The sequence below is a fragment of the Zosterops lateralis genome (assembly GCF_965231275.1).
Source record: "Zosterops lateralis genome assembly, chromosome: 1".
NCBI classification, from domain to species: Eukaryota; Metazoa; Chordata; class Aves; order Passeriformes; family Zosteropidae; genus Zosterops; species Zosterops lateralis.
The window spans coordinates 36,557,232-36,581,547 of NC_139762.1; the positions used below are offsets into that span (position 1 = coordinate 36,557,232).

Genomic DNA, 24,316 nt, shown 5'->3' on the forward strand with positions numbered 1-24,316 from the left:
TCAAGAACTGGTTTGCAAACTAAACTAGAGTCTAGAAATACATCAACAAACTTATACATCTTGGTTGAAAAACACCACATAACTATGAAAATGTAACCTTGAAGTCATGCAGATATAACATTTTATAGCTTTGACTCAGCTGTTGTAACCTTCTCCCCTATAGATTATTCCAGGAATAGGAAATAAAGGAAACTATTTTTTCAGAAGTGTTGATCATCCAAGTTTCTTTTTAGATGCACACTGACACCTCATGGCCATTTAAAAAAATACTTAAAGGTCTACCCTCTCTTAGTTCTGTTTTTCTCTCTTTTTTAAAAACTCCAATTAATTTATTTTACTTTTAATGAAATGTTGTCCTATTTAGAAATGTCAATCTTTAGATGACATTATTTGGTCTGGTGCTCCTTTTCTCTTAGTAAGAAACTACTTGGCATTAATTTTTGGTAAATGGTGAGGAACTCTGCACCCCCACAAATACTGAATCATGGAAGACAGAAGGGCAAGGTATCTCCTCTCCAGCTTCAGAGCCTGCAAACTGCAGAGAAGCAACCACAGCCACTGTAACTCTTCAGAGAACAGAGAGGCCAGGAAGATAAATAGGACTACTGCCATATGGAGAATGAGACCGGAAATGTTCCTCCCCAAATGACAGAAATAGCCTCTGGGTAAATTTCTGGCACTATTTGAAAGCTTTTTACTCTTTGAAGTACATGAAAACCTTTAAAGTTACACACATGATTACCTTAGAATATTAATAAAATTCATTACTTCCTCCAGATTCTTATACTGGACGTGGAAGTGTGTTACTTTTCACACTTTCCAACAGAGTAACTTATGAAAAAAACACCAAACCTCTGCCATTTGATTCTTCCTTCTTGATTGAGGACTCTGTGGCATATCTATATGAATAGTCAATTCACACACTACATATCTCAAGACTGATAATCTGACAAACTACTCCTTGCTAACTAAAATTATAGTCTTCAACTGTGAAAAATAAAGAGTAATATATATGTAATAGGCCTGTAATGTTATTTGCTAGGGGTATTACCAACTCTGTAATACTGTAGAGCTAACTGAATTAACCTTGTCCAAGAAACATTAATATCCACAGAAAAAAAGACTCATTCTTTTGAAATATTTATCATTTCCTAAATATGCAAGGCAAAGCCATTTAGAGGATGTCAGTTCTTAAAAATGAAAAGCAGCTACATTGTATCATTTCTTTAGAGATGCTACTTTAAATTTCTTGACCTTCTAAGAAACAACACTTGAATTCCACTCTCTGAAGTATTTATAGCATTACAACAAAAATGAAGTTAATATTTTGGCAAAATCTGCAAAACTTTCCCTTTATAAAAAATAAAATTATTAAAAGCAAATGTAAAAATAAGCCTTTACTCCATCTTTTTACCAAGCCTAAGAGAAGAGGAAAAGATTCTCAAGCATTTAGTCTTTACTTAATACAAGCTTTGTTTTACATATTTTGAAGTGGAATTCCTGTAGCATTAAAACATGATCAAGAAGGCCAAAAAGATTCACTTTCCATATCAGAGAAACATTCAACCAACTTCTTGTCCCACAGAACTCCTGGCTTTAACAGAGATGGAACAAGCAAAGTGCCCGTCAGCATATTTTTACAACACATTCCCTCCCACCCCTGCCAAAAAGCAGCAGCTGATAAATTCCATTCATCATGGAAGGGAGCTTATTTTTCAGTCATTAGTATCACCGTCTGGTCAGCAGCAAGGGAAATATCACAAGTAGTCACTTAAAAGATTAAAATGAGGTCATCTTGAAGTGCACACAGGAGAAAGAATCCAAGGTAAAACACCTAAAATAAAACTTATTTTGCTCCCCATTATTTGCATTAATGAACTAACACAACATCTGCACAAGTGTTAGACCACACATACTAAGTGCCACAGGCATCCAACTTTTTAACTCAGCCAAAATTCAGACTCAAGTTTTCTGTATCAGGTGCCAGAATCAGTTAAAAAAATATAGAGAAAAGAAAAAAAATTAAAAATCCAAACAAAAAACCAACCAAACAAAAACAAACATTAAAAACCCCACCAAATCAACAATGAACCTCCACCCAGTATCACTAAGATTAGGAGAAAAATAAATTTTATCTTCATCTGTTTAATCCACACAGTAATTTAAATTATAGCACCCTAAGTGTTATACAGCAGCACAGTATATGCACCATTCTGGTACCCTTTACACACAAATAACTGACATATTAAAGTCTCTTATCTCTACATGACCAATGTGTTTGGATAGCTTGTAGCTGTCTGGTGATCCAGTTTCCTGAATAATTTACCCCAAAAGAACAACTTCCAGGCATAAACAATGCCCATAACATGTATAAAGTGGACTGCAAAGACCCATCTTTCAGCAAGTGCATTTTGGAAATACTGTAGCTAGCACTGTATTTCCAGTATTTCTAAATAAGGACATGCGTCACTTTTGTATTGGCACAAAAGCAAAAAAAGGTTTATCAGCTACCATGGTTTTCAGTTTCTAAACTAAACCACTATAATCCATCATCTTCACAGCCAAGTGCAAAGCTCTGCATGTGGGTTGGGGCAATCCCAAACACCAGACTGGCTGAGAATGGATTGAGAGTAGCCCTGGGGAGAAAGACCCAGGTGTGTGGTGGACAAGAAGCTCATTGTAACCCAGCAATGTGCACCTGCAGCAAGAGAACCAAATGTGTCTGTCCTGGGCTCTATCAAAAGCTGCAGACCAAGGGAGATGATTTTCCCCCCTCTCCTCTGCTCTACTGAGACCCCACTTGGAGTGCTGTGTCCTGTTCTGGGGCCTCCAGCACAACAAAGACTTTGACCTGTTGGAAGGAGCCCCGGGAAGAGCGATTAAGTTGATCACACAGGACAGCCCCACCTCTCCTACAAACACAGGCTGAGAGCTGGGGCTGCTCAGCCTGGAGAAGAGAAGGCTCCACAGAGTCCTTAGAGCAGCCTTCCAGGACCTAAAAGGGGCTGAGAAGAAAGCTGGAAAGCTTTTCACAAGGGTATGGAGTGACAGGACAAGGACGAATGGCCTTAAACTAAAGGAGGACAGGTTCAGACTAGATATTAGGAAAAAATTCTTCCCTATAAGGGTGCTGAGGTACAGGTTTCCAAGAGAGGCTGTGGACTCCCCATCCCTGGAGGTGTTCAAGATCTGACTGGCTGGAGCTCTGAGCAACCTGGTCTAGTGGGAGGTGTCCCTGCCCATGGAAGGGGCATTGGAACTGGATGAACTTATAGGTCCTTTCCAACTCAAATGATTCTATACAGGGAAAGAGACCAATGGATTCTTCTCTCCTTGGGAAAAATAAGAAAGGTTCTTGGAAGCACTTCAACAATACTATGAACAATTTTACTCTCGGAAACCAGTGAAAATACAGTCACTTTTCTTCCTGTGAGGACTAACTTAAAGCATATCCCTCAGAAAGGTACAATGTTGCAGGCCTCTACTGGGCTTCACCACACAGTACCAAATCAGGATGCAAAGGTTGACTGCATAGAGTGATGGGAGCAGGCAGAGGTTCTGCAAACCTCAGTATGTTCCCTACTAAGGGATGCCTATTTTTAACCTAATTACAGTCCTGTATCAGTGAATTGAAGCTCTTCTGGGTTTAAGGGTGTTTGCTGGTTCTATATTTTTGTATGTATTTTTTGTTGGATTTTTTAAGGTTTCTACCAATTGCAGGGTTTTCTAAGTATCAATAAAATGGTTCTGATTCAAGAAGAAAAAAACAAACCCCAAATTACTCATGCTAGCTGGAGGGTAGGAACTTCTCATATATTCAAATGTGTATCAGTTACAGTAGTGGCACAGCTTCTCAGTGAAAATTAAGGTTTGTAAGGGTAGGGCAGGGGAGGCAGACAAGAATAAAAAACCCAACACAATGATAATACTCAGCCCTATGCAAATCTTGATGCTTCTTAATCATTAGGCTACTTGACCCAACTTTATATGTAAAGTTTACAACCTTCTGGGGCAAGCAGATTCAAAATGATGCACCTTCTTCCCCACTGATAGCAGAGAAAATTATAACAAAGAATTCCTTATAGAGGAGGCTTTTGAAAATATCAGTCACAGCCCAAAATAAATAGCTGCATAAACTGACCAGTTTGGGGAGGTTGTTCTAACCAAGATCTGAAAGAGTTCTGTGCAGCATTCCTCTCCTGATGCCAAAACATGAGTTTGGCCATCTATTCAGATGACATTCTGAATCTAATTTACCTTGATACCCTGGAAAGACATAATTATCCTAACCATAGAGTAAGTATCACAAACTGAACACCTCTGTGCAAATCATACTAACTACAGAAACATTCAGACAAAACAAAAGGAGTATAGTGGAACCATCTGAAGTCCCTACTAGCCTCAACAAGAAGTGTCTTGCAAAAGAGGGCTTTAACTAAACAGTACCAGTTTTAACAATTTTGCTGCAAATGCTGCAAGTATAGTTAGGAATAGCCACAAGCAATACTTACCAACCAAAGACACTGTTAAGCACTGCAAGTTAAGGGTCTTGCTGAACATCACTCACAAGGGAGAGGGTTTCCCACTGCCCCCCAGCTGGGGAGCCCCCAGCAGCCAAACCCGGGCCCTGCATGGACAGGGCAAGAAGTATTCCATTCTCTGGGGACATGGACTGCCAGGCTGTCCAAGGTCCCAACAGAGACCAGGGTGAGATCAGCTCTGGATGGGCTGTGAAAAGCAACTGACTCCAAGACAAATCACAGCTTTTGGGTTTGATTTTGAAAGTCACATGTTTAAGCAGCAGAAATGCAGGGAGAAAGAGGGATTACTGTATAAGCATGAAAGGTCTCAATAAACTAAGTGAGGGTCATGTCCCACACCATTAAAGCAAAAATTTCCAACACCTGAAATTATCATTTCATGACAATCTTCCTCATCCAGTACAAGAAAATTGTCGAGACTGGAGAGAGAAGTATTGAAACTACTTCCACATACATCCAGCAACAATTCCTCTGTTTAGAAATCTATGATAATATCATGAACTTTTAGAATGGAAAGTTCTACCAAAATTGTCCTAATATCATTGTTACTGCTCCCAGTATCTGGTGCTTTCAAACAGAAATAATACAAACAACACACGGTTTCATTATTGGCAAGAAGTATTCCTGCTGTTTGTTTCTGTGTCACAGTCTACATGGAGGTGGTATGTGGGACAGGGCAAGAACATGCTAAGTGACAACAGCCTCCAATTTTCTAAACTAATGGTAGCAACACAGGAAAAAAAAAAAAAAAACAAAAAAAACAAAAAAAAAACCAAAAAACAAACAAACAAACAAACACCGTGCAGGTACTACTCCTTTCAAAGTAGAGCTCTTCCTCAATACAGAACCAGCACAGTAAAAAAACCCACCATATTAATTAGAACTCATGAACATGCAGCCTGTTGGTCAAAACTGGCCTGCTCAGCTTCTCTTCAGTAGTAATAATTTCAAATTATGTACACTAGCTTCTCAGGTAAATTTACTTTTGAAGTCAAGCATTAAGAACTGCCACGCTTTTCCAAAATACAAAATAGTCTACAAATAACTAGTTCTTCCCTAACAGACAAGAAGAAGATGGGATTTGCATTTTTCTAAACTCTTATGATTTTTTCACTATGCCAGGTTTACATATCTTCCCCTCCATAAGTTTTTCAGCTTAGCAAGAGGAATGAACAAAAAAAGAGCACAGCAGCTTAATTAAAACTGTTTTGGCCCCATCAAGAGTGAAGCAACTACTTGAGACCTGTATTAAAAAAATTACAGAAAACCTGTTGGGAAAGAAGAGTGGGTTTATGCCACTAAAGCAGTTAGGCAAGCAAACTCTAAACTAGACTTTTGTCAACAGGGACTACTTTGTTCAAAGAATCCACAGATACTACACTGGCAACAGTAGCATAGGATAATCTCTCCAGGGAGATTCTAGCCCCAGGGGAGAGCTTAACACTAATGCTCTTCTTAGAGTTTCAGAACTACTTTTTAAGAGCAGAGTCTAGATCTATTTTCCCATGCTAGGAGGAAGAAAGGAAGCAGCTGAACTAGTCTAAACCAGAAGGCAATAGACCAGTCAAAAGTCACTGTCATGGTTAAACAGGAAAACCTGCTTCAGTTAAAAAAAAATTAAAAATCTGTAATTTCAAATGAAACAATGATGTTCAGTGTTGAAACTGAGACACATAGAACAGAGTTCAGATCAGAAGCAAAAAAACCCCAACATATAAGAAATTACAGCAAATGCAACTTCAGATGCAAAGCTAAAACACACCCATGGCACTAAAGCAGCAATGGAAATCTACTTGTGCTCTCCTAAAGGCTTCCATCACCAGTGACCTTCCCTATCAACCTAAACCAATTTTTCTCATGGCCTTCTACAATACAGATACTATCAAAATAAATACAGTTAACTAAAAAAAGTGCTGCCACAAACCAGATGACCTCATACAGTTTACTTGTTGAATTACGGGCATCACACCCTGACAAGTTTCACTCTTTTTTTGCTTATCCATTTTATTTACATGCCAAAATAGGTAGTTACAATAGTCACCTTTGTCCAAACACACAAAGGACAGAAACACTGCACACAAAACACTAGCTCTCAAGGTACTCAGTGTACTGGTATTGGCTGGGACAGAGGGTAATTTTCTTCACAGTATGAGGCTGTGTTTTAGATTTGTGATGAAAACAATATTAATAACACAGGGTTGTTTTGGTTATTGCTGAGCTGTGCTTGCACAGCACCAAGGCCTTTTCTGCTTCTTGCAATACCCCACCAGCAAGCAGGCTGGTGTTCTGAAAGCTGGAAGGGACAGAGCTGGGACAGCTGACCCCAAGTGACCCAAGAGATATCCCGTGCCATCTGAGATCATGTTCAGCATATAAAGATGAGGGAAGGTGGACAAAGAGAGAAGTGTTTGGAGTGATGGCATTTGTCTTCCCAAGCCATCGTTAGGTGTGATGGAGCCCTGCTTTCCTGGAGATGGCTCAACACCTGCCTGCCCATGGGAAGTGGTGAATGAATTCCTTATTTTGCTTTGCTTGCATGCACCGTTTTTGCTTTCCCTATTGAACTGCCTTTACCTCAGCCCATTACTTTTCTTATGTTTATGTTTCTGACTCTCTCCCCCATCACACTGGTGGAGAATGAGCAAGTGCCTGCATGGGGCTGAGCTGCCCACCAGGATCAAACCAAGCTAGAAAATGGCAGAATTAAGGTAATATACAACTTCGATATATTTACCTTAAACAGAATAAAGACAGTGCTTAATTACACACCCCTACTACTTTGAAAGCTGGGATAAGTGTTTTTAATTAAGAAGACTATCCACAATACACTAATACACAATATCTAAACACTTTGGATATTCCTTTACAGATTAATTCTGTAAGGGGGGACCAATGAAACTTATGTCATAGAACACACAGTGGATTTCATTAAATTTATTTATTTTGCTATTTTAATAAATAACAGAAGCACTTGAAGAACATTAGGAGAACAAGGAAACACACATCAGGAAACAGAGCCCTTAATGAAATTATACAGAAGCATCTTACCCTGTAAAATGACATGTGACTGTTGTAGCCTTTATGCACCATGAGACAGGAACACTTACACTGGAGCTGAAATGGCCACAGGCAAAATTAATTCCTAATTTACAGGAAAAAAATTCAGAACTTGAATCCTCTTTCACCAGATTTAAATATAACCCAATATATCACATGCTGGATACATTTTACAGGAACGACTACTGTCACCTCAGAAGTAAACATTTTAAGTGTGCTAAAACTGTTGCTATAGTTTACTGAGGCAAACAAAACCGTACCTTGGGTAATTAATATTTTTCTTCTGCAAAATAAGAAGCACAGATGGCATATTGATAGGCCAATACTTTGGGACAGGACTGGCAGCATAGTCAGCAACACGTGACATTTCCTGTGCCAGAGAGATCTCTGGAAGCTTCAATGTATTTATATAAACAGTTTTAGTCTTTATTGCTATTAGGTTTTACTGACGGATTTCCTCTCTGTCGACCAAAACAAGTGAATCACTATTTTCCCCTCCTCCTTTACACATGATATTTACAAAGAAAGCCTGGCTTTCACAGATGCCTCCCTTCCACCTGAGGAGGGGCAAAAGGGGAGAGCAGGGAGCAAACCTCAAAAGATTCAGCTTTCATAGTTAAGAGGGGGTACAGAATGCAAATGGAAAGGTAACAGCTGTGGCAAGCAGGTACAGAACAACCCAAAATAAGTGCATGATTAGAACATTGTCTAGATGAGTCTTAATGATAAATTAATTACTTAGGTCAAAAAATCCTCAGTCGCCTTTCCAAACTGGGTGAGGTAGCACATGACAAGTTCAGCCCCAGCAGAGCCAAGAACAAAGAGGGACTACTGCAGTAGTTACAAGTCTCCAGTGTTTTCTTTGTGCTGTCACTGCATTTACCTCACTGACCCATAAGCTGACATACAGAGAACAACTGGCAGAAAGCTAAAACTGTTTCTTGCTAATTCAGCCCCCAAAGTTGTCTGCTGTAAGATCTGCTGAACAACAGTGCAAGAGAACAGCCAGGAAATTCCCAAGAGTTTCCTGGGAAACTACTATATGAAGGGAGACTATCTTTTCTAGCAAGAGCTTGAAGTCTGAAGTCTTTTAAAACAGCACTTAGGATGGATTTGCTAATCTGTGCAGATGTACCTTGGCTACTGGTCTCATCTACAAATTAGACCTTTAATCATATACCCCATAATGCTGTAACTTAACTTCCTTAGAAAGAAAGTATAATTCCACTGCTCAGCAGTTTTTGTAAGTGCTCAAGTCTGGAAGAATCAGAAGATAAAGAGTATAAACCATCAGTGGCAATGCATAATCTTTTCTCTAATTTCTGCACCCCACCATCATTTCTGTCCACGCACTGTGCCCAGCAGGTCAAGTGGGCAGCACAGCTCAGATGTGTGAACTGCACAGATGTGAGGCCACCCCCAGCACCCCATGACCACCCCACTACATCTACAACACTCTCCCCTTAGATACACCAACAATCCTTTATCTTATCAAGCAGAGCAATTTTTGCATAGATTAGCACAGGGAAGTATTTTGAGCACTTTGAGTATTGCACAGAATATTGGTTTAATATACTGACTATTTTTATAAGACTGTTCATCAAAAGATGCCCTAAAATGTCTAAATGTAGGATTCAAACATTACTTTCATAATACATTTTGATCTGCCAGATATTGTTCTTTGATCTCAGCATTTTTATGCTTGATATTTATGTTTAGACGTGTGTTTACACTGTATTGTTTTGGACTGAAGATTATTTCCAATCATGGAATCACAGGATGGGTGAGGTTGGAAGGGATCACAATGAGTGATCTGGTGCAACCTCCCTGCTCAAGCAGAATCATCCTATGGCACATGGCACAAGATTGCATCCAGACGATTCTTGAATATCTCCAGTGATGGAGACGCCACAATAATTTACAGAATCCAGAGTATCTAAACTGAACAGCAGAATGATGGGGGTGAAAAGCTTAGTTTTGACAGTTGTTTTATCCTAGAAATTTTCAGTCAGACTTTCCAAGCAGTCATGTTATTCTGAATAATAATTTGGAATATTGTATGCAAATGTACCAGGAGTGTAAAGTAATGTTCTAACTTTTTCAGTTTAAAAGAACGAAAAGAGAGTGACGAGTGGAAATCACTCTTAAAAAAACAAACAAAACCTAAAACAAGAGGAGCAATATCAAGCCTTGTCACTTGGTGGCAGCACACCAAAGAAAACCAAAACACTTGAGCAAGACCACAGAATTTCTTCCCAGCCAGCACATACTACTTAAATATCTCTTCTACAAATGCCAGAATTCCTGGAAAGCTCTAGTCACTTCACATATTTAAGGTAGGCACCTAAATTTTTAAGACTACTGACATCCAAGGGCTCAAAATTAAAAGAACTTTATTTTAGTCTTTTTGACATGTTTAGAGGTTCACCCTCCTCCACCAAAATTGCCAGAAACGTGCTAAATAGTATTCCCAAACAGGTGCAAAGCTAAGCAAGCAAACAGAAGCAATACTTGAAAGCCTGACATCCCTACAGTTCCTACAAACTGAACAAAATAGGGGACTCTGAGTCAGATGCACCATGTATTTGGATTTCATGCCATCAGAAAAGGCCTGACAACACACCAGAAAACTCATTTCAGACCTTCATCTCTTCCAGCAGCTGAAACTCTTGTGAGGATACACATGAAAGGAAATGCTGCACACAGTAAGTACCCAACCGTGTGATTGTCATCAGTGACAATGAATGAGAATTGATAGTCTTTATCCATTTAAATAATTGATGTTAAGCAAAGGTTAGATTTAATTAAATTAGTAATATTTAATAGTAATTAAATAATTTAGCAAACACTTTCCAGAAACATTTGAAACTATTACTACTGATGCAGGAAAGAGATGCAATGAGAACACAAAGATCTGCTGACTTCCTTCTCCTCTGAGTAATGTTGTAGCAAAGGGTCGTTTATCAAAGGGGCAACGGGATCGCTATTTTTTCTCTCAAACTGGTGCTCTACACACAGATGTACAAAGACATACAAACTATACAATGTCTTATTTCGGTAACCACATGATAAACAGCTTTGTTTTGCACTATTTGTAATCTACATGACAAATTTACTAATAAAAGATTACCATATGCTATCACATATTAACACACAAGTTGCAATGACAGTTCTATTTTCTTCATATTAAACCTTTATTAGTATAACAACAAGATTTAAAACACAGTAATTTCTTAATAACAATCCCATACAAAAGCAATTAATGAAGTCTTTATAGTACTGAGGGGTTTTTGTACCAAAAATAAGATGATATTATCCAAACAATTGACTTCTGGAACAAAGAATTTGAGCTTAAAAGAGCAGAGTACTCATATACAAGCTTCAGGGAGATAAAGTCATCAGTTTAAGCCAAGCATTAGGAAGTATGACTTGTACCACAGAAGAGTGACTGTGGTAGTTAAAAATATTAAATAAATTCAAGTAGAGAAGATAAGCTCTCCCTCCTTTCCCCTACCTAACCAAATAGCTGTTGTCTAGTATACATGCAGCCTGTCAGGGCCCTTCAATTCTATCAGCCTCATTAAAACTGCACTTTCAGTGGGACACACATGAAACAACAGCCTAATCCAGCATCGCAGCAAGAAGATAAAATGGAGACCGAGGGAGAGAGATGAAAGTGAACACAGAAAGCAAGAGAAGCGCAGCAGTTTGCCATTGGAGGGAGTACGAGCCTTAAACAAGAGTGTTCAGATTCCTGGTGGGAGCAGACACACAGTTCTGTGATTATGAACACCTACACAGGTTTAAGGGAGGGCTGGTCCTCCAAATTCTTGTTGAGAAACAGCATATATGTGAAAGAACTGCAAGAAAACAAAGGTTTTGGTGTAAAACAGAGCTGCTATACTATTTTTACCAGTAGAAAGGTATAGCTATGGGACAATGAAAAACAACTTCAAAGTTCTGCCCATTTAAATTCTAATATTAAAAAAAAGTTAGGAAAATATGCTCCTGATCCTTTTTTTCAGTAAATTTACTGCCTTCAAAAGACAAAAAAAAAGCATTCCAGATCACATCGAACTTGATTTTGGGCCTGACTGAAATGGAAAGGGAAACACTAACCAAATAAGGTGTGTGAGTATATACCAACCCACACTTTATCCTAAACTCTCAGCTCCACATGGGTGCTGTTCAGTGCCAAGCATGCCTTCAACACACTGCATGCTCCTCAACATTACCTGTAAGAGCAGATCCTCAGCTGAGGTATGGAGAAAAGAGACGTGAACGATTCTGTGTAAAAAGAAATAATATTCCACCACTAACACCACCACACACAAGTTTCTAAGATTTCTTTTTTATCCCTGCTCCTAAAGAGGAAAGATAAACCATTCAGCATATTCAAGACTGCCAGACAGGGTCTAGACAACAATGAAGTGCTATCAGACCCACTCCGTTTCAGAAAGGAAAATGTTTGCCCATTTATTCTGCAACTTGTCCCAAGCTGCAGAATACACTAACTTCCTCGTACACTAGGAAAAGCAGTTCTCTATATTCCAGAGGTGCTGAAAAAGTAGCAGAGTAGGTCTACAGTACCTCAGTGTATTTTCTACATTCAAACAATGGAGCCATTCATTCATTCATTCATCTTCATTTTTCCTATTTAAAAATGGTCTCAGGAAAATCAGCAGAGGTCTGCCATCTTTTAAAAATAGCGTCAATTGCATTTTAGATAGGGGAAACAAAAAAAAAAAAAAGACTGCTTCCCTGATTTTAAAAGGAAAGTGAACTAAAATCTGATTGAATCATTGCAAAATAACTCTCTCGTTAGGGTGGTGAGAGGGAAACACTCTTTTTCAGTGGAATCAAAAGCTGGAGGCACATACTTGGTGTTAAGTACCTGCTTAGGACAAGTGTAAATGAGTCATACCATCTGTACTCACATTCAAATGATAGTCTGGCAAGATAGCAGGGATAACACAAAGCAATATGACGCTTTGCTCTTAATGCTATGGATGCAGTTAAGCTGGGAAATAGAGGGAGACTTAGCAGTTAAACTAAGAACTACCTACAGTGACAGACACTGAACACCTTATTCTCTGAATTTATAATTAGTTGTAGAATGCTGCACAGAAATCTATAGTACAGAGGTACCTACAAACTCACATATAACAATACTGCAGAGGCTGATTATTGCTGTATTTCACATGAATATTTCTGTCTCACAGAATAATGCAGAGATGCTCAAAGTATAAATAGATTGGAGGAAGAAGTCATTGTGGAACATCAATAATTCAGAGAGAAGCTATTTAAGATAACCATTTGTTATAGAGACAAGACCAAACGCATTGACTAAGAAAAAAAACCATGAAAACAACAGAATCAACACTGGCAAGCAGCCTTCTGAAGCAAGTTATGCTGAGCAGAGTAAAAGCAATAACCACATTGGAAGAAACAAAGAGCTCACAAAGACACAGTGTGAGACTAATCTCAGCACAGGTGGGAGAAGTCTCATCCTAAAAGATGACTCGCAGCAGTGCCTGAACAAGGGCAGACAAAGCCATCACCAGTGTCTGGAGCAACATGCCACAGAAAGCTGCTATTCCCAGAACAGCTGTGTGACTGGGGGACCCAAACTCATGGAAGCCATAAGCCAAGGCTTATCATGAAAAATGTTCCAAGTTCAGGTTTCTTCAGTATTCTTTTAAAAAGTCCTGGAACATCAAACTGCATGGAAGGCTGAGCTTACCAACATCGTTTTAGTTGTAATAAAAGCAATACATTTTAAAGCTTTACTTTGGATCTCAGGATATGTAATTTAACACAGGTAGCACCAAACCCTCCATCTTTTACATCTGATGAGAGTCAGTGGCACCAGATGATGCTAAAGACTATTTCAATGTAGCACAAACACAGAGTTTATTTATCATGGCTACATATAAACTAGAGTATTTACAGGAAGGACAACAAGTTCCTCCCAAGATATTCCTTGATATCTCAGGGGCTGGAAGGAGAATAGACATCTATCTGCTGTTCCAAAATCCACGTGATTATTTGTTTATATTTATACCAAGCTTTAAGGAGCATGAAATGTACAAATTATTTAAAATGGTATCTCACTTTCTCCTTGTTGTCATGCCTTCATCTTTTAATTATATGAGAAAACTGTTTACAATCTTAAAAAAAGTTCACTGATGCACTCATGCTGGTTTACCTACTTGATCCTCTACGGGTTTTTTTGTTGGTTAAAATCAGGCATATTATTTCAGAGCATTCCAGAGATTATATTAACAGCATTTACAACTCCCAGCAGGTTTAGCAGCAGCAAATATTCACAAGGATGTCTGCCCCCAATAATCACAGTTCACAAGTAGGTACACTAACAGAAAATCAATACCATTAACATACACATGCAGCTGTGAGCCGAGCTGATTTGAGGGGAAGGAGGAGGATTTGAGGGGGCAGGTGGATGCTATCCCCTTACTATTTCTTCTGTGACTACTATTTACCAAGGACAACCACACGGAGGAGCTTCACAGGCAAACAAAGCAGTAATTCAAGCTGTTTCATTATGAATCAGCAGAACTGTCAGAGATCATGGCAAAAGTATTAGACCATTTTTAAATAAAAGTAAATTAAAAACCAGATTTAATCGTTCTCCTGATGTTGAATCTGACTCTGTGATTTGCTATTCAGATAAAGGCTTTGAGCTTGAACAGTTCCCTGGCACAAAACAAGAGGTGAAATAATGAACTGACAAGCCTGAAAACCTGTGAACCCATGAAGCATCCCAAATGACATAAATGAAAACACGTGTTGATCCTCTGATGTTCACACCACTGTTAAAAATGAAAAATGATCAAAGCAGAAGAGGAGTAAGATCCTCTAACAAATCCAGAAACCATTGCCTACATGTTATTTCGGCATGTGCACATGTAGAATTTCAAACAGTAACTACTTACTCAAAAAGCCATATCAACACTGAAAATTTTTATGATATACTTGGAAATTACATACCTTAAAAAAATCTCACAAACTAATGCAGCTCAGATGCCACTACGACTTTCATTTTCACTTTTGTAATTCCTTAAGCACTTCAGAGATAATTTCAATTTAAAAATTTGGGAAGAAGGCAAAGCAAGCAGAAGATGAATTCTGATCAAACTTAACATCAAAAGGACAGATAGACAATAGCATTGCTCCTCAAGCTGAGGGAAGAAATCTTTGCATTTCACACATCTTTTAGCAAGGTAATTATCTGGATAAAAATAAGGTGGCGTGCTATGAGTCACAGCAGTTCATACATAAATCAACCCATTAAGAAACTTCACAACCAGGACAGACTTCTTGAGAACCTAGAGCTACTCTTCAAAAACAATATACATAAGACGAGAAAAGAGTAATGCTTTCCAATCTGAACAGATGCCTGTCACATTCCAAGAGAAATACAAATCAAGAAGTGATGTTCACAGATACTAAAATCAGAAGAAAGCAGGTTTGGAGCTATTTGAGTCTATGTTTGTCCATAGCAGGTTACCTCTCAAAGCTTAAAGTCTGGCTTCACAGAAACCTCAGTGCTTAAAACACACAAGAGAGGACTGAAGAGTTAAAACTCTCAGATTATGACTGTGGAACAGAGACTCTCTAGTATACAGCTGTGACATATTTCAGAATATCTATGGGAAGACAGCAGTTTAAAAATGCATATTGGGTAGAAGGAAGAAAGAATTACATACCTTCATACACAAAGATTAGACTTGATCAGTAGTATTTATAGGATAGCAGGGTGGCAGTTTGTGAGGTAATCTTTTACCAGCACACCACCTTTAAGAAATTATTTCTTGATTCATGGGTTTTAATCATTACTATTTAATTTCCATGTGTCTGAATTTTAACATTTCCAATCTACCTAATACAAGAGTAGGAAAACAGGAAGAAGGGTTAGGAGTATTTTAGAAAATACACATCCATCAGACAGAATGACAAAACCTAAATACTATTTCAAACAAAAAAAGTATGCATTTGCAAAATTAAGTTACAGGCATAAAAAAGAATGCCTACTGGAAACACTCAGCTCACGCACTAACAGGAACAAATCACCAGAAGTAAAAACTTCCTTGGAGTTGTTTCTTCCTCCCTGAAAGGAAAACAGTACCTTTAAAAATAATGTTTTTAGATTAATTTTTGAAAGAAAAAATAGAAGTACATCCAAATAGCCTCACTGAATCTTTAATGAGGAAGTGCCACAATACACAGAGAAGAATAACAGTGCATGCAGTCATGTCTCTATTTCCAGGGCCAGCAATGCAAATAGTAGTTGTCTTCTTAATCCAATTGACTAGGCCCTTTTAGGAAAAAGATTGAAAAACATAGCAAAATATATGGAATAACCAGTCTTGTGAATAGATTTAAGAGTCTGCAATTTCATATAAACACTGGTGTTCAGGAGGTGGTGTTGTCTTATCAGCCTTGAGGCTACTGTAACAGGACAAAAACAGGTTTTTAAAATGAGACAGGAGAAGAGTCAGAATTCACTTGGAACAGAGGCATTCCAAATAGGTGTGTCCAAACAAAGCTTTGACATTTTAACCCAATAATAACCCGGTTTTAACTCAATAATACACAGCTTTCATTCCCCAAAATGCTAAACAGTAAGAGAACTGGCCAGTAGACTCAGAGACACATTTTCACATATGGATGTAGCAGCACTTTGCCTTACAAGAGGCACAAATCAGTCAACTGCAAGTCAAATATTTTAGTGAAAGAGAAAAATCCACATTTTCCAGTTCACTGTAATTCTACAGGAAACACAGAGGGTACTGTCACACACTTTAGGACTTTCTTATTCCAGAGAAAAATCCAGTTGCTTGGACAGGACACACGGCCAAACATCTCCTTTATGTGCACTCTGTCAATTGCGTAAAGCTTAAATCATGACTGCCACTCCACCTAAGTGCATGAGGAAAACTGGCATTCTTACCTGTCATGCACAAGTGCCACAGCAGATTCCACTACATCAATACAGTCTGCAAAAGGAAGAAAATCAGATACCTCTGACTGCCAGAAGTCAGTCACCTTCTCTATCTGACCTGAGGACTGCTGTACATAAGAGCACAATTTTGAACTTCAACAAGATCTGGTCATTACAGGTAAATTAAAAAAAAAAAAACCTACATTTCCCAGATAGTGAAATATTAAAGGGATGAGAAAAAAGACAGGTTATCTGTTACAGCTAAATCTACTTGCATGGTGGACACAGACATTCCTAGGAAAATTAATCCCAACCCAGTAATGCCATCAATCTAAAGCAGATCACATAAACCAAACCTTGCTCAGCTAAAGTGCCATTACACTGACTAAATAGAATTCTCTTCCAAAGTGCATTTGCCTACCTACAATTATCTAGATGCAATGCTCTTAAAAACAAATAAAACAAGTCAGATTTTTTTCTTGACAGACAGGAACCTAAGAATTGTGTCACATGAAAAGTTCAAGTTTTTCACTTCTTCAGGGTGAAGATAGGGGCTAGATGGGAAAAGATTGTGAGAACACATCTCCTCTTACGAGGAGAGACTGTGGGAGCTGGACCTGTTAGGTTAGAGATGACAGAGAAAGGAACTCATCAATGCTTATAAATATCTTAAAGGCAGGTGCCAAGAGGATGGTCCCAGATTTTTTTCAGTGGTGCACAGTGACAGGACAAGGAGCAGTGTCCATAAACCAAACCACAAGGAGTTTCACCTCAACACAAGAAACAACTTCTTTCCATTGAGGTGGCAGAGCACTGGAACAGGCACCCAGAGAGGTCGTGGAGCCTCCCTTCTCTGGAGACACCTGAAACTCACCCGAGTGTGTTTCTGTGTCACCTGCTCTTTGTCACCCTGCCTTGGGAGGGGGGTTGGACTGATCATCTCCAGATGTCATTTCCAACCCTACTGATATGAAGACAACCTTCCAAACACAGAACAGCAAAATGATGTGCACTAAACAAGGTATAATACAGCGCACCAAAACCAGGCACAGAACAAACACCCTATAAAATGACTATTCTAGCATCTCTCCACAATTGCAATGCAATGTTGCAGCAATATCTCTCAGTCCTGACTGCTTCAATCCTTTCATAGGGAGAAGACAAGCAAGCTACCACTAAGTAAGATCACCAGGTGTAACACTCTTCAGAACAGACAGCTGATTGCTTTACTAACACTTTTTCAACTAATCCCTACCTGTGTTCAGAAGAAGGGCAGAGCTGGGCAAATCAAAGTGAGTTATCCTGGGTTATATTTTTGCTTTTGGATACACTTAAATTACACATGATAACCTTTACACTGCATTAATTACTTTACTTTTATTACTTTTGCTATACTTTTTAATTTGTGAATTTATCAGAGCAGCTAACAAAGACAGAAGTTAAAAAAAAATAAGTTGTTTTAATTACATGTGCCACTAATTAAAATCTTCCAAAAATGTCTTGAGTTAACTAGTCCACAGTATTTCCTTCATACAAGGACAGCTAACGAGCTGAATCAATTACTTGGGGATGGCCACAAATTCTGTCAAAATTTTAGGATTAGCACAGTTCTGTCAAACTTCATACGAGAAGGTTTTCTTTTTCCCAGCTTCTTCTGGTTTTCAACACCGAACAGACCAATTAAGAGGAGTAATTGTAAAGAAAATACCATTTGTTCCAGAAAAGGCTACTGTCTAATGCTGCTTTCAAACAGTGAGCTTTCACAAACTCGTTCCAAGTGCTTAGCTCATGACTTCCGTCCGTGAAGCAGTTTGAATTCAATCCTCTGGCAACAAATATATACTACTTAAGTGTTATTTTTTATAATTCTTTGAAAGCAAGCAGATGCTATACTTAAATCTTAGCAAGTTACATTCATATCTTTTCCTAATGTAATTTTTTAATCAAAAATTTCCCTGTCTGGTTCTCTACGTACTCAAGCTCGAACATTCCCTTGAAGTTCCCACAATCCATGCCAATAAACCACACTGAAAATAGATTAACCTTTTGTCTAGTCTTATCACTGAGAACCTTTGTACAAAATAATACAAAAAGCACAACAAAAAGTACTCTGTATCTCCTATAAAACAAGGAACATTAAGTACAGAATAATGAGAAATTTGCCATAAATGTAATTCAATTTGCAGCACTGACTCTGATTTTTAAACACTAATAGCTCCATAATACAGGTATTCTCAAAATTTTGCATACTTTTAGTAACTTGATTTATTTCAGCATAGCAAAGAAGATTCTGCTATCCTCTCATATTCTGTCCTCTTACCACGAAAATCTATAATCTGATACTTAGGTAAGCTGTTTTAAATATCAAACTATGTTTCTAATTAACAATGTGCAAAATAGTTTTTTATTTAATGTTTGTCATTCTCATTCCCTCTCCCCATCCTTCCCCCATTCCCGTGTTCATTTGTTTATGTTTTACATTTTTATGTCGCCCATCTGGGGTTTGACACCTACTGGAAGCAGCATAACAGCATTCTCCAGCCCACAGCAGAGACAGCTGACCTCCTCAGAAAGCAGCCCCTGAACAGCTGCCTAAGACTTTTAGGCTAAAATTTAAAAAAAAAAAATTAGATGGCGCTGATGACCAGCTTCAAGAACCACCCTGAAGTAGGGGCTGTGATCTAAGTCCTCACAAACACACAAGTGATACGTAGGCAACTGTTTGTTTGGAAACTGTGAAGAACAATTTTATTACACCCTTATTTGCCAAGGTAATTATTCCCAGTGCATTCTTAGAGTCAAAAGACATGCCAAATTTGGTGGGTTTTTCTTTTAAATGAAGCTTTGTAGTTTTACTATTGTTTATTCCAAAAAATAAAACCAATCAGATGAATGAATAGCCTCATCCATAACCCACTTAATTAAATGTTTTTGCAGCATAATCAAACTGAGAAACAGAATAAAGTAAGGGAACAGTCCACCTTGATAAGGTTTCATTAACGATAATTCAAAATGTTATCTTCTCTAGCTGCTGATAAAAATATTTGCACAACCAGTGTGCTTATGTTGTCGTATTCATACAACTATACAAGGTGATATGTGGAATATAAAACACTAATTACTATTTTTTGCTTCCATTTCCTATTAAATAATTTCTTCTATTCCAGAAGGTTGCAGTTTACTCTTACACTGGCATGCTTTGTTAATTACTATTTGTAGAGTTTATTTCAACATTTATTCTTAGGCATTTTTCTATCAGCGTGTTTTCTTACTAGATATTTCCCTACCCCAAGCACATATCTCTGTGCAGGGAGATAGAGGGATCACTAGTCACAACAGGCATGACTCCAAGCCATCACTGGATGGTGTCCAAGAATTAAAGCTGCACACACAGGAAGTACAAATGTTGAGGGGCCTTTTATCCATACACGTTTCTATGAGAAAAAAAAAAGGCTGCAGCAAGTTCAGACTACTTCTGGCATATGGTTTTCAGGTAACTGAACTACCTGAACATGGTCTTACACTTTCACTGTAACCTCTTGAGATGGAAGGCAAGAGAAAGAAAGTCTTTTTGGTGTCATTTTCAGAGCTCCAGTTGTAAAACTGTCTGGTAGAGCATGTGATCAGCCTAAGAGAGGAAAAAAAAACAACTTTAAAATGCCAGAGGAAAATTGACATGCTGCTGTCAGATGGGAGATGAGAAAAGGCTGAGGATCCTGAAAGGCAGCACATGTAGTAAACAAGGATGGTACAGAAGAACTTTTCTTCTTCTGAAGTTTTCAGTCAATGTAAGTCAACATGGTGTGTTATAAACAGAAGCAGACTTCTGAAGACTCTAGGTTCTTTCACAGTTAAAGAAGAATTCACAACCACACTCAAACCCAAGATCAAGAACCAAACAAGAAAATCAAGCCTGTTCTTGAGTTTCAAAACACATTCTAAGAAGTTTAAGACCAATAGCATGAAAGCTACTCAGAGAGAAAGGTCCAAGGCAGCCTACACTCAAGTTTCTCCACTCAGCTCCAGCCTCCAAACCAAAGGACACTCACACAAGACACAGCAATCGTGATTACAGGACTTCTGACACAAAGACAGACAGTAGAGTAAGTTTATCTGATCCAAAACACTCCTTTCTACTTCCTTCTTAGGAAAACTTTCAAGAAACAACTTCACAGTCCTATGCTAACCTTAATAATTTGCCTCTCCCCTCCCCTGTTACTATTTTGCAGAAGAAAAAAAATGAGAGACTGCTTAAGCTCAGCTACCACCGAACATCAAACCATAGCCTTAGGCAGGAGATTAGAAGCCAGTGAGTTTCAACCATTATTGTTAGAAACCTTGCAAATGAAAAAAAAACCAAACAAAAAAATCACACCCAACAAAAATCCATAAAAAAGCACCAAAAAACCCAAGGAGAAGCACATCATTAAACTTCATCCTAAAGTTACTGAACTCTAACCTTTCATGAAAATTTACCTGCTCCACTGGCTTAAAGGAACAGGGTTGATTCAGGCAATGTACTCCATTCCTCACACACACAGTCCTACCCTACACCGGGAATACATTTGCATTCAGTAGTTCATGTATCTGTATTTCCTCCTCCTATCTGTCAGCTGAAAATGTTGGCCTTCACTGCGGTACATAATTTCCAAGTCATATAATTAGCATAGTTTTGGCTGTTAATTAACCTCTTAAAAGAAAAACAGAATATACAAGAAAAACATATCCTAATGTTTCTGTCAGTATTTAACCTCACTTGTTACAGGTCATTTTCATTGTTTCTTATCTAGTGAAAAAATCAAGACAGTGCAAATATACACCAAAGGAGTTGCTAACTCACTTCTGCAGCCGTGGCACACAGTGAAAAGTAAGAACTTGGCATTCTGAACAGGCATCCCATGATAACACAGCACTTCCCAGGCAGGCTATATGCCACTGCACTCCACACAAGCAGGTCACGAAACCTTGAGGTCAAATGATGTAGTTCCAACAATTCCTCCTCTTTTCTTTATTTATCCATCCTACTTTTACAGGTTACTTTTCCCAAAAACAAGATGCATCAGGCATCATAAAAGGAAGCACCAGTAGGTACTACAGTCATATACGTATGACTACATATATGTAAAAACACCCAACAAAATGGGTTTTCTAGACACATCTAATACACCTGTATGTCAGTAGAGGTAATAAGGATTGCCACAACATGGAAGGCTGAGCTCCAGCAGACACTTCTGAGATCTCTCCTGCAGGCACATTCATCCTGTCTTTGGGTTCATCCACTGTGGCTGACTGCTGCCACCAGATCAAGCTTCAGGCTACAGATTTTATTTGTGCTTGTGGTCATTGCAGAGGCAAAGAGCTAATTTTCTAAGAACTTGCTCCAGAATGACAGCTCCCAAATGACTCTGCAACACCTCCAATCAACATGGAGGAGAGCACTGCTAATACTGGTGTGGCAAACTTCCAGGGACTTGGAGCTGAACTTCTCTGACAGTCTCCACAGCTCCGCTGGCATTGCTGTTCCTCCTGTCCTTCGAACAGATACTGTTTCTTTGGCTTATGTAAGTTCCAGCAGAGAGCTTTAGAGAAGGAAATGTATCTCACTGCTCCCCCATGGAAGGGGTGGGATGTCGAGACAGGAAACCAGTGTGATATCCTAAATGCGTGGGGTACTTTGTACAGCCATTGCAACAGCAAGAGAGCCTTCCAGACGACAATAAGGCTAAAATGCAAAGATAGAATCAACAGATTTTTGACAGTCACGGCAATTTTTCTGCAAAATTCTTCTAATACTTGTGGACATAGACTCATGAACCATGGCAGTTCTAGTAATTATTTTTGAATTATGTATGCAGTAATTTTAATACTTAAATGATTATGAAAGCAGTTTTAACACATGCAGAGTATTACAGAAATTTTATCAACCTTCAGGTATAAAAACCCCATGAATAATCTGTTCAAATGCACACTATAAAAATATCACTTTTTTTAAACAATTATGGCTTCTAGATGTTGAGAGTTTAGAAAAAAAAAGGAAGCAAAGTCATGATGTGCAGAGTCAAAGTCCTTTCAGAGATAAAAGATATGGCTGCATGCAGCTATATTTGCCCTTCCAAAATAACAAATTTGATAGACTTGATCCAAAAACATTTTTTACATCTCTGGGTGTAGAAAAACAGCAGGAGGCATCCTCTTCCGTGTATTATTCACAGTGTTAGTTTGAGATTATAGATGCTGTGAAAGTCCCCTTCCTGTGCTATAAAAAGGTGCAGTAGGTAGAAAAAGGAATCAATATCTTCAAGTCATTGCAAACACAGCTCCACAGGGTAGCTGGATACCTGTTGGTTTTTGGATGATCCTTGACTATGAAACTGGAAGTTCATCAGAAGAGCATTGCTGTTCACTGGTGCTGACAAGCTCTGATATCCTAACCATTTCTGTCTTCCTGGTTCTCTCTGGTGTTTTGTAAATCCTCTCTTCACCTTTCCTTTTCTCTCCCATTATGAAAACATTCAAAGAACTCCTCTCTTGAGCTCTGTTTCTTATGGAGTAGATTAATTTGACTATTTACATCCCTGACTGCAGTAATTATGATTTGCTAAACTTATGGTAAAAAAGAATAGAGAAATGTCTATGGACAAGTCATAAAATATTCTTTACTTGAAAGGTTTTATTTTAATAGATTGACCATTCTATAATCTAAGTAGTGTTAGATAATAAACTTTAAATGCTCCTGTGCTTGTAGATGGAAAGAAACTGCAAACAATGTCAGTGGGTAGGAGTGGAAGAAATAAATAAGCTGGTTGGTTACTGCAGGATCAGTACTGTTGCAGGTCAGTAATGGCCTTTGCAACCTTGCAGGTGACAGAAAAAAGAAGAGAAAGTGTTCTTCTACAAGTACTCCTTAATACTGAAAATTATCCCCCAGAATGAAAAAGAACCGTTAAAAAAAAAAAAAAAAAAAAAAAAAAAAAAAAAAAAAAAAAAAAGTAATAGATAAATAGATACAGCAGAGCTATAAAACAAAATACAGCTCCTGGAACTGAGACAAGGAGCAAAGGAAATAAAAGCCATCAGGCAGTACCATTACAGGGTTCTGATTTGGCAGAGACTGCACAGCAACACAGTATTAAGCATAAAACCTCTTTCTATCAATCCTCATGTTTTAGCACACACAGCAAGAACAGAACAAAACTCTGCAGTTACAAAGGGAGAGAGGAGAGGGGTGGGGAATTCCATTAACATGCTGTTTCTGAAGCATCCTTCTACCATGACTTGGGATATTGCACTAATTTGAAACAATCAGTAATAATGTAACCAGAAAAACAATGTTAGCATTTTGGTTTTCTTCCTCTTCTGATTTTATGTCCTTCATTTTAACAACAATACTTTGTGGGGACACACCAATGAGTGGATGAAATGTTAGCAGACACTGTACAGAGACCTGAGGGAGGAAAGACACATCAAGTGCTTGGGATGAATAAAAGGACTTGCACAGATCACCTGCCCACTCTCATGAGCAACTGACAGAAGAAGCCAATGACCTGAAGATGGGACAGGGAAGGAGAGAATACCAATTACCCCAAACATGGTACAAAACTTAGTCTGCAGCGATAGATTTAAATTACTTAATTATTTATTAGTTACAGATAATGTTAGTATATAAGCAACTACAGAACTTCCTGAAAATGTTTTCCACTGTCCCCAGGTGAGCTGTCTGTGACACAAGTACCTCTATCATCTATGAGCTGGT

The 24,316-nt window shown here is 38.4% G+C and overlaps 1 protein-coding gene across 3 annotated transcripts in view; it reads right to left on the minus strand.

The window, feature by feature from the left end:
- Window positions 1–24,316, minus strand: part of ANKRD28 (ankyrin repeat domain 28) — a 129,490-nt gene that overhangs the window by 86,651 nt on the left and 18,523 nt on the right. Inside the window, exon 1 of one of the 3 annotated variants that reach the window (XM_083877107.1) lies at window positions 19,078–19,157. The exons of the other annotated variants lie outside the window; for them this stretch is intronic. Coding sequence (XP_083733233.1) covers window positions 19,078–19,089 — 12 coding nt within the window. The 5' untranslated portion in view covers window positions 19,090–19,157. Of the gene's footprint in view, window positions 1–19,077; window positions 19,158–24,316 lie in introns of those variants that run through there. 3 annotated transcript variants of the gene reach the window in all.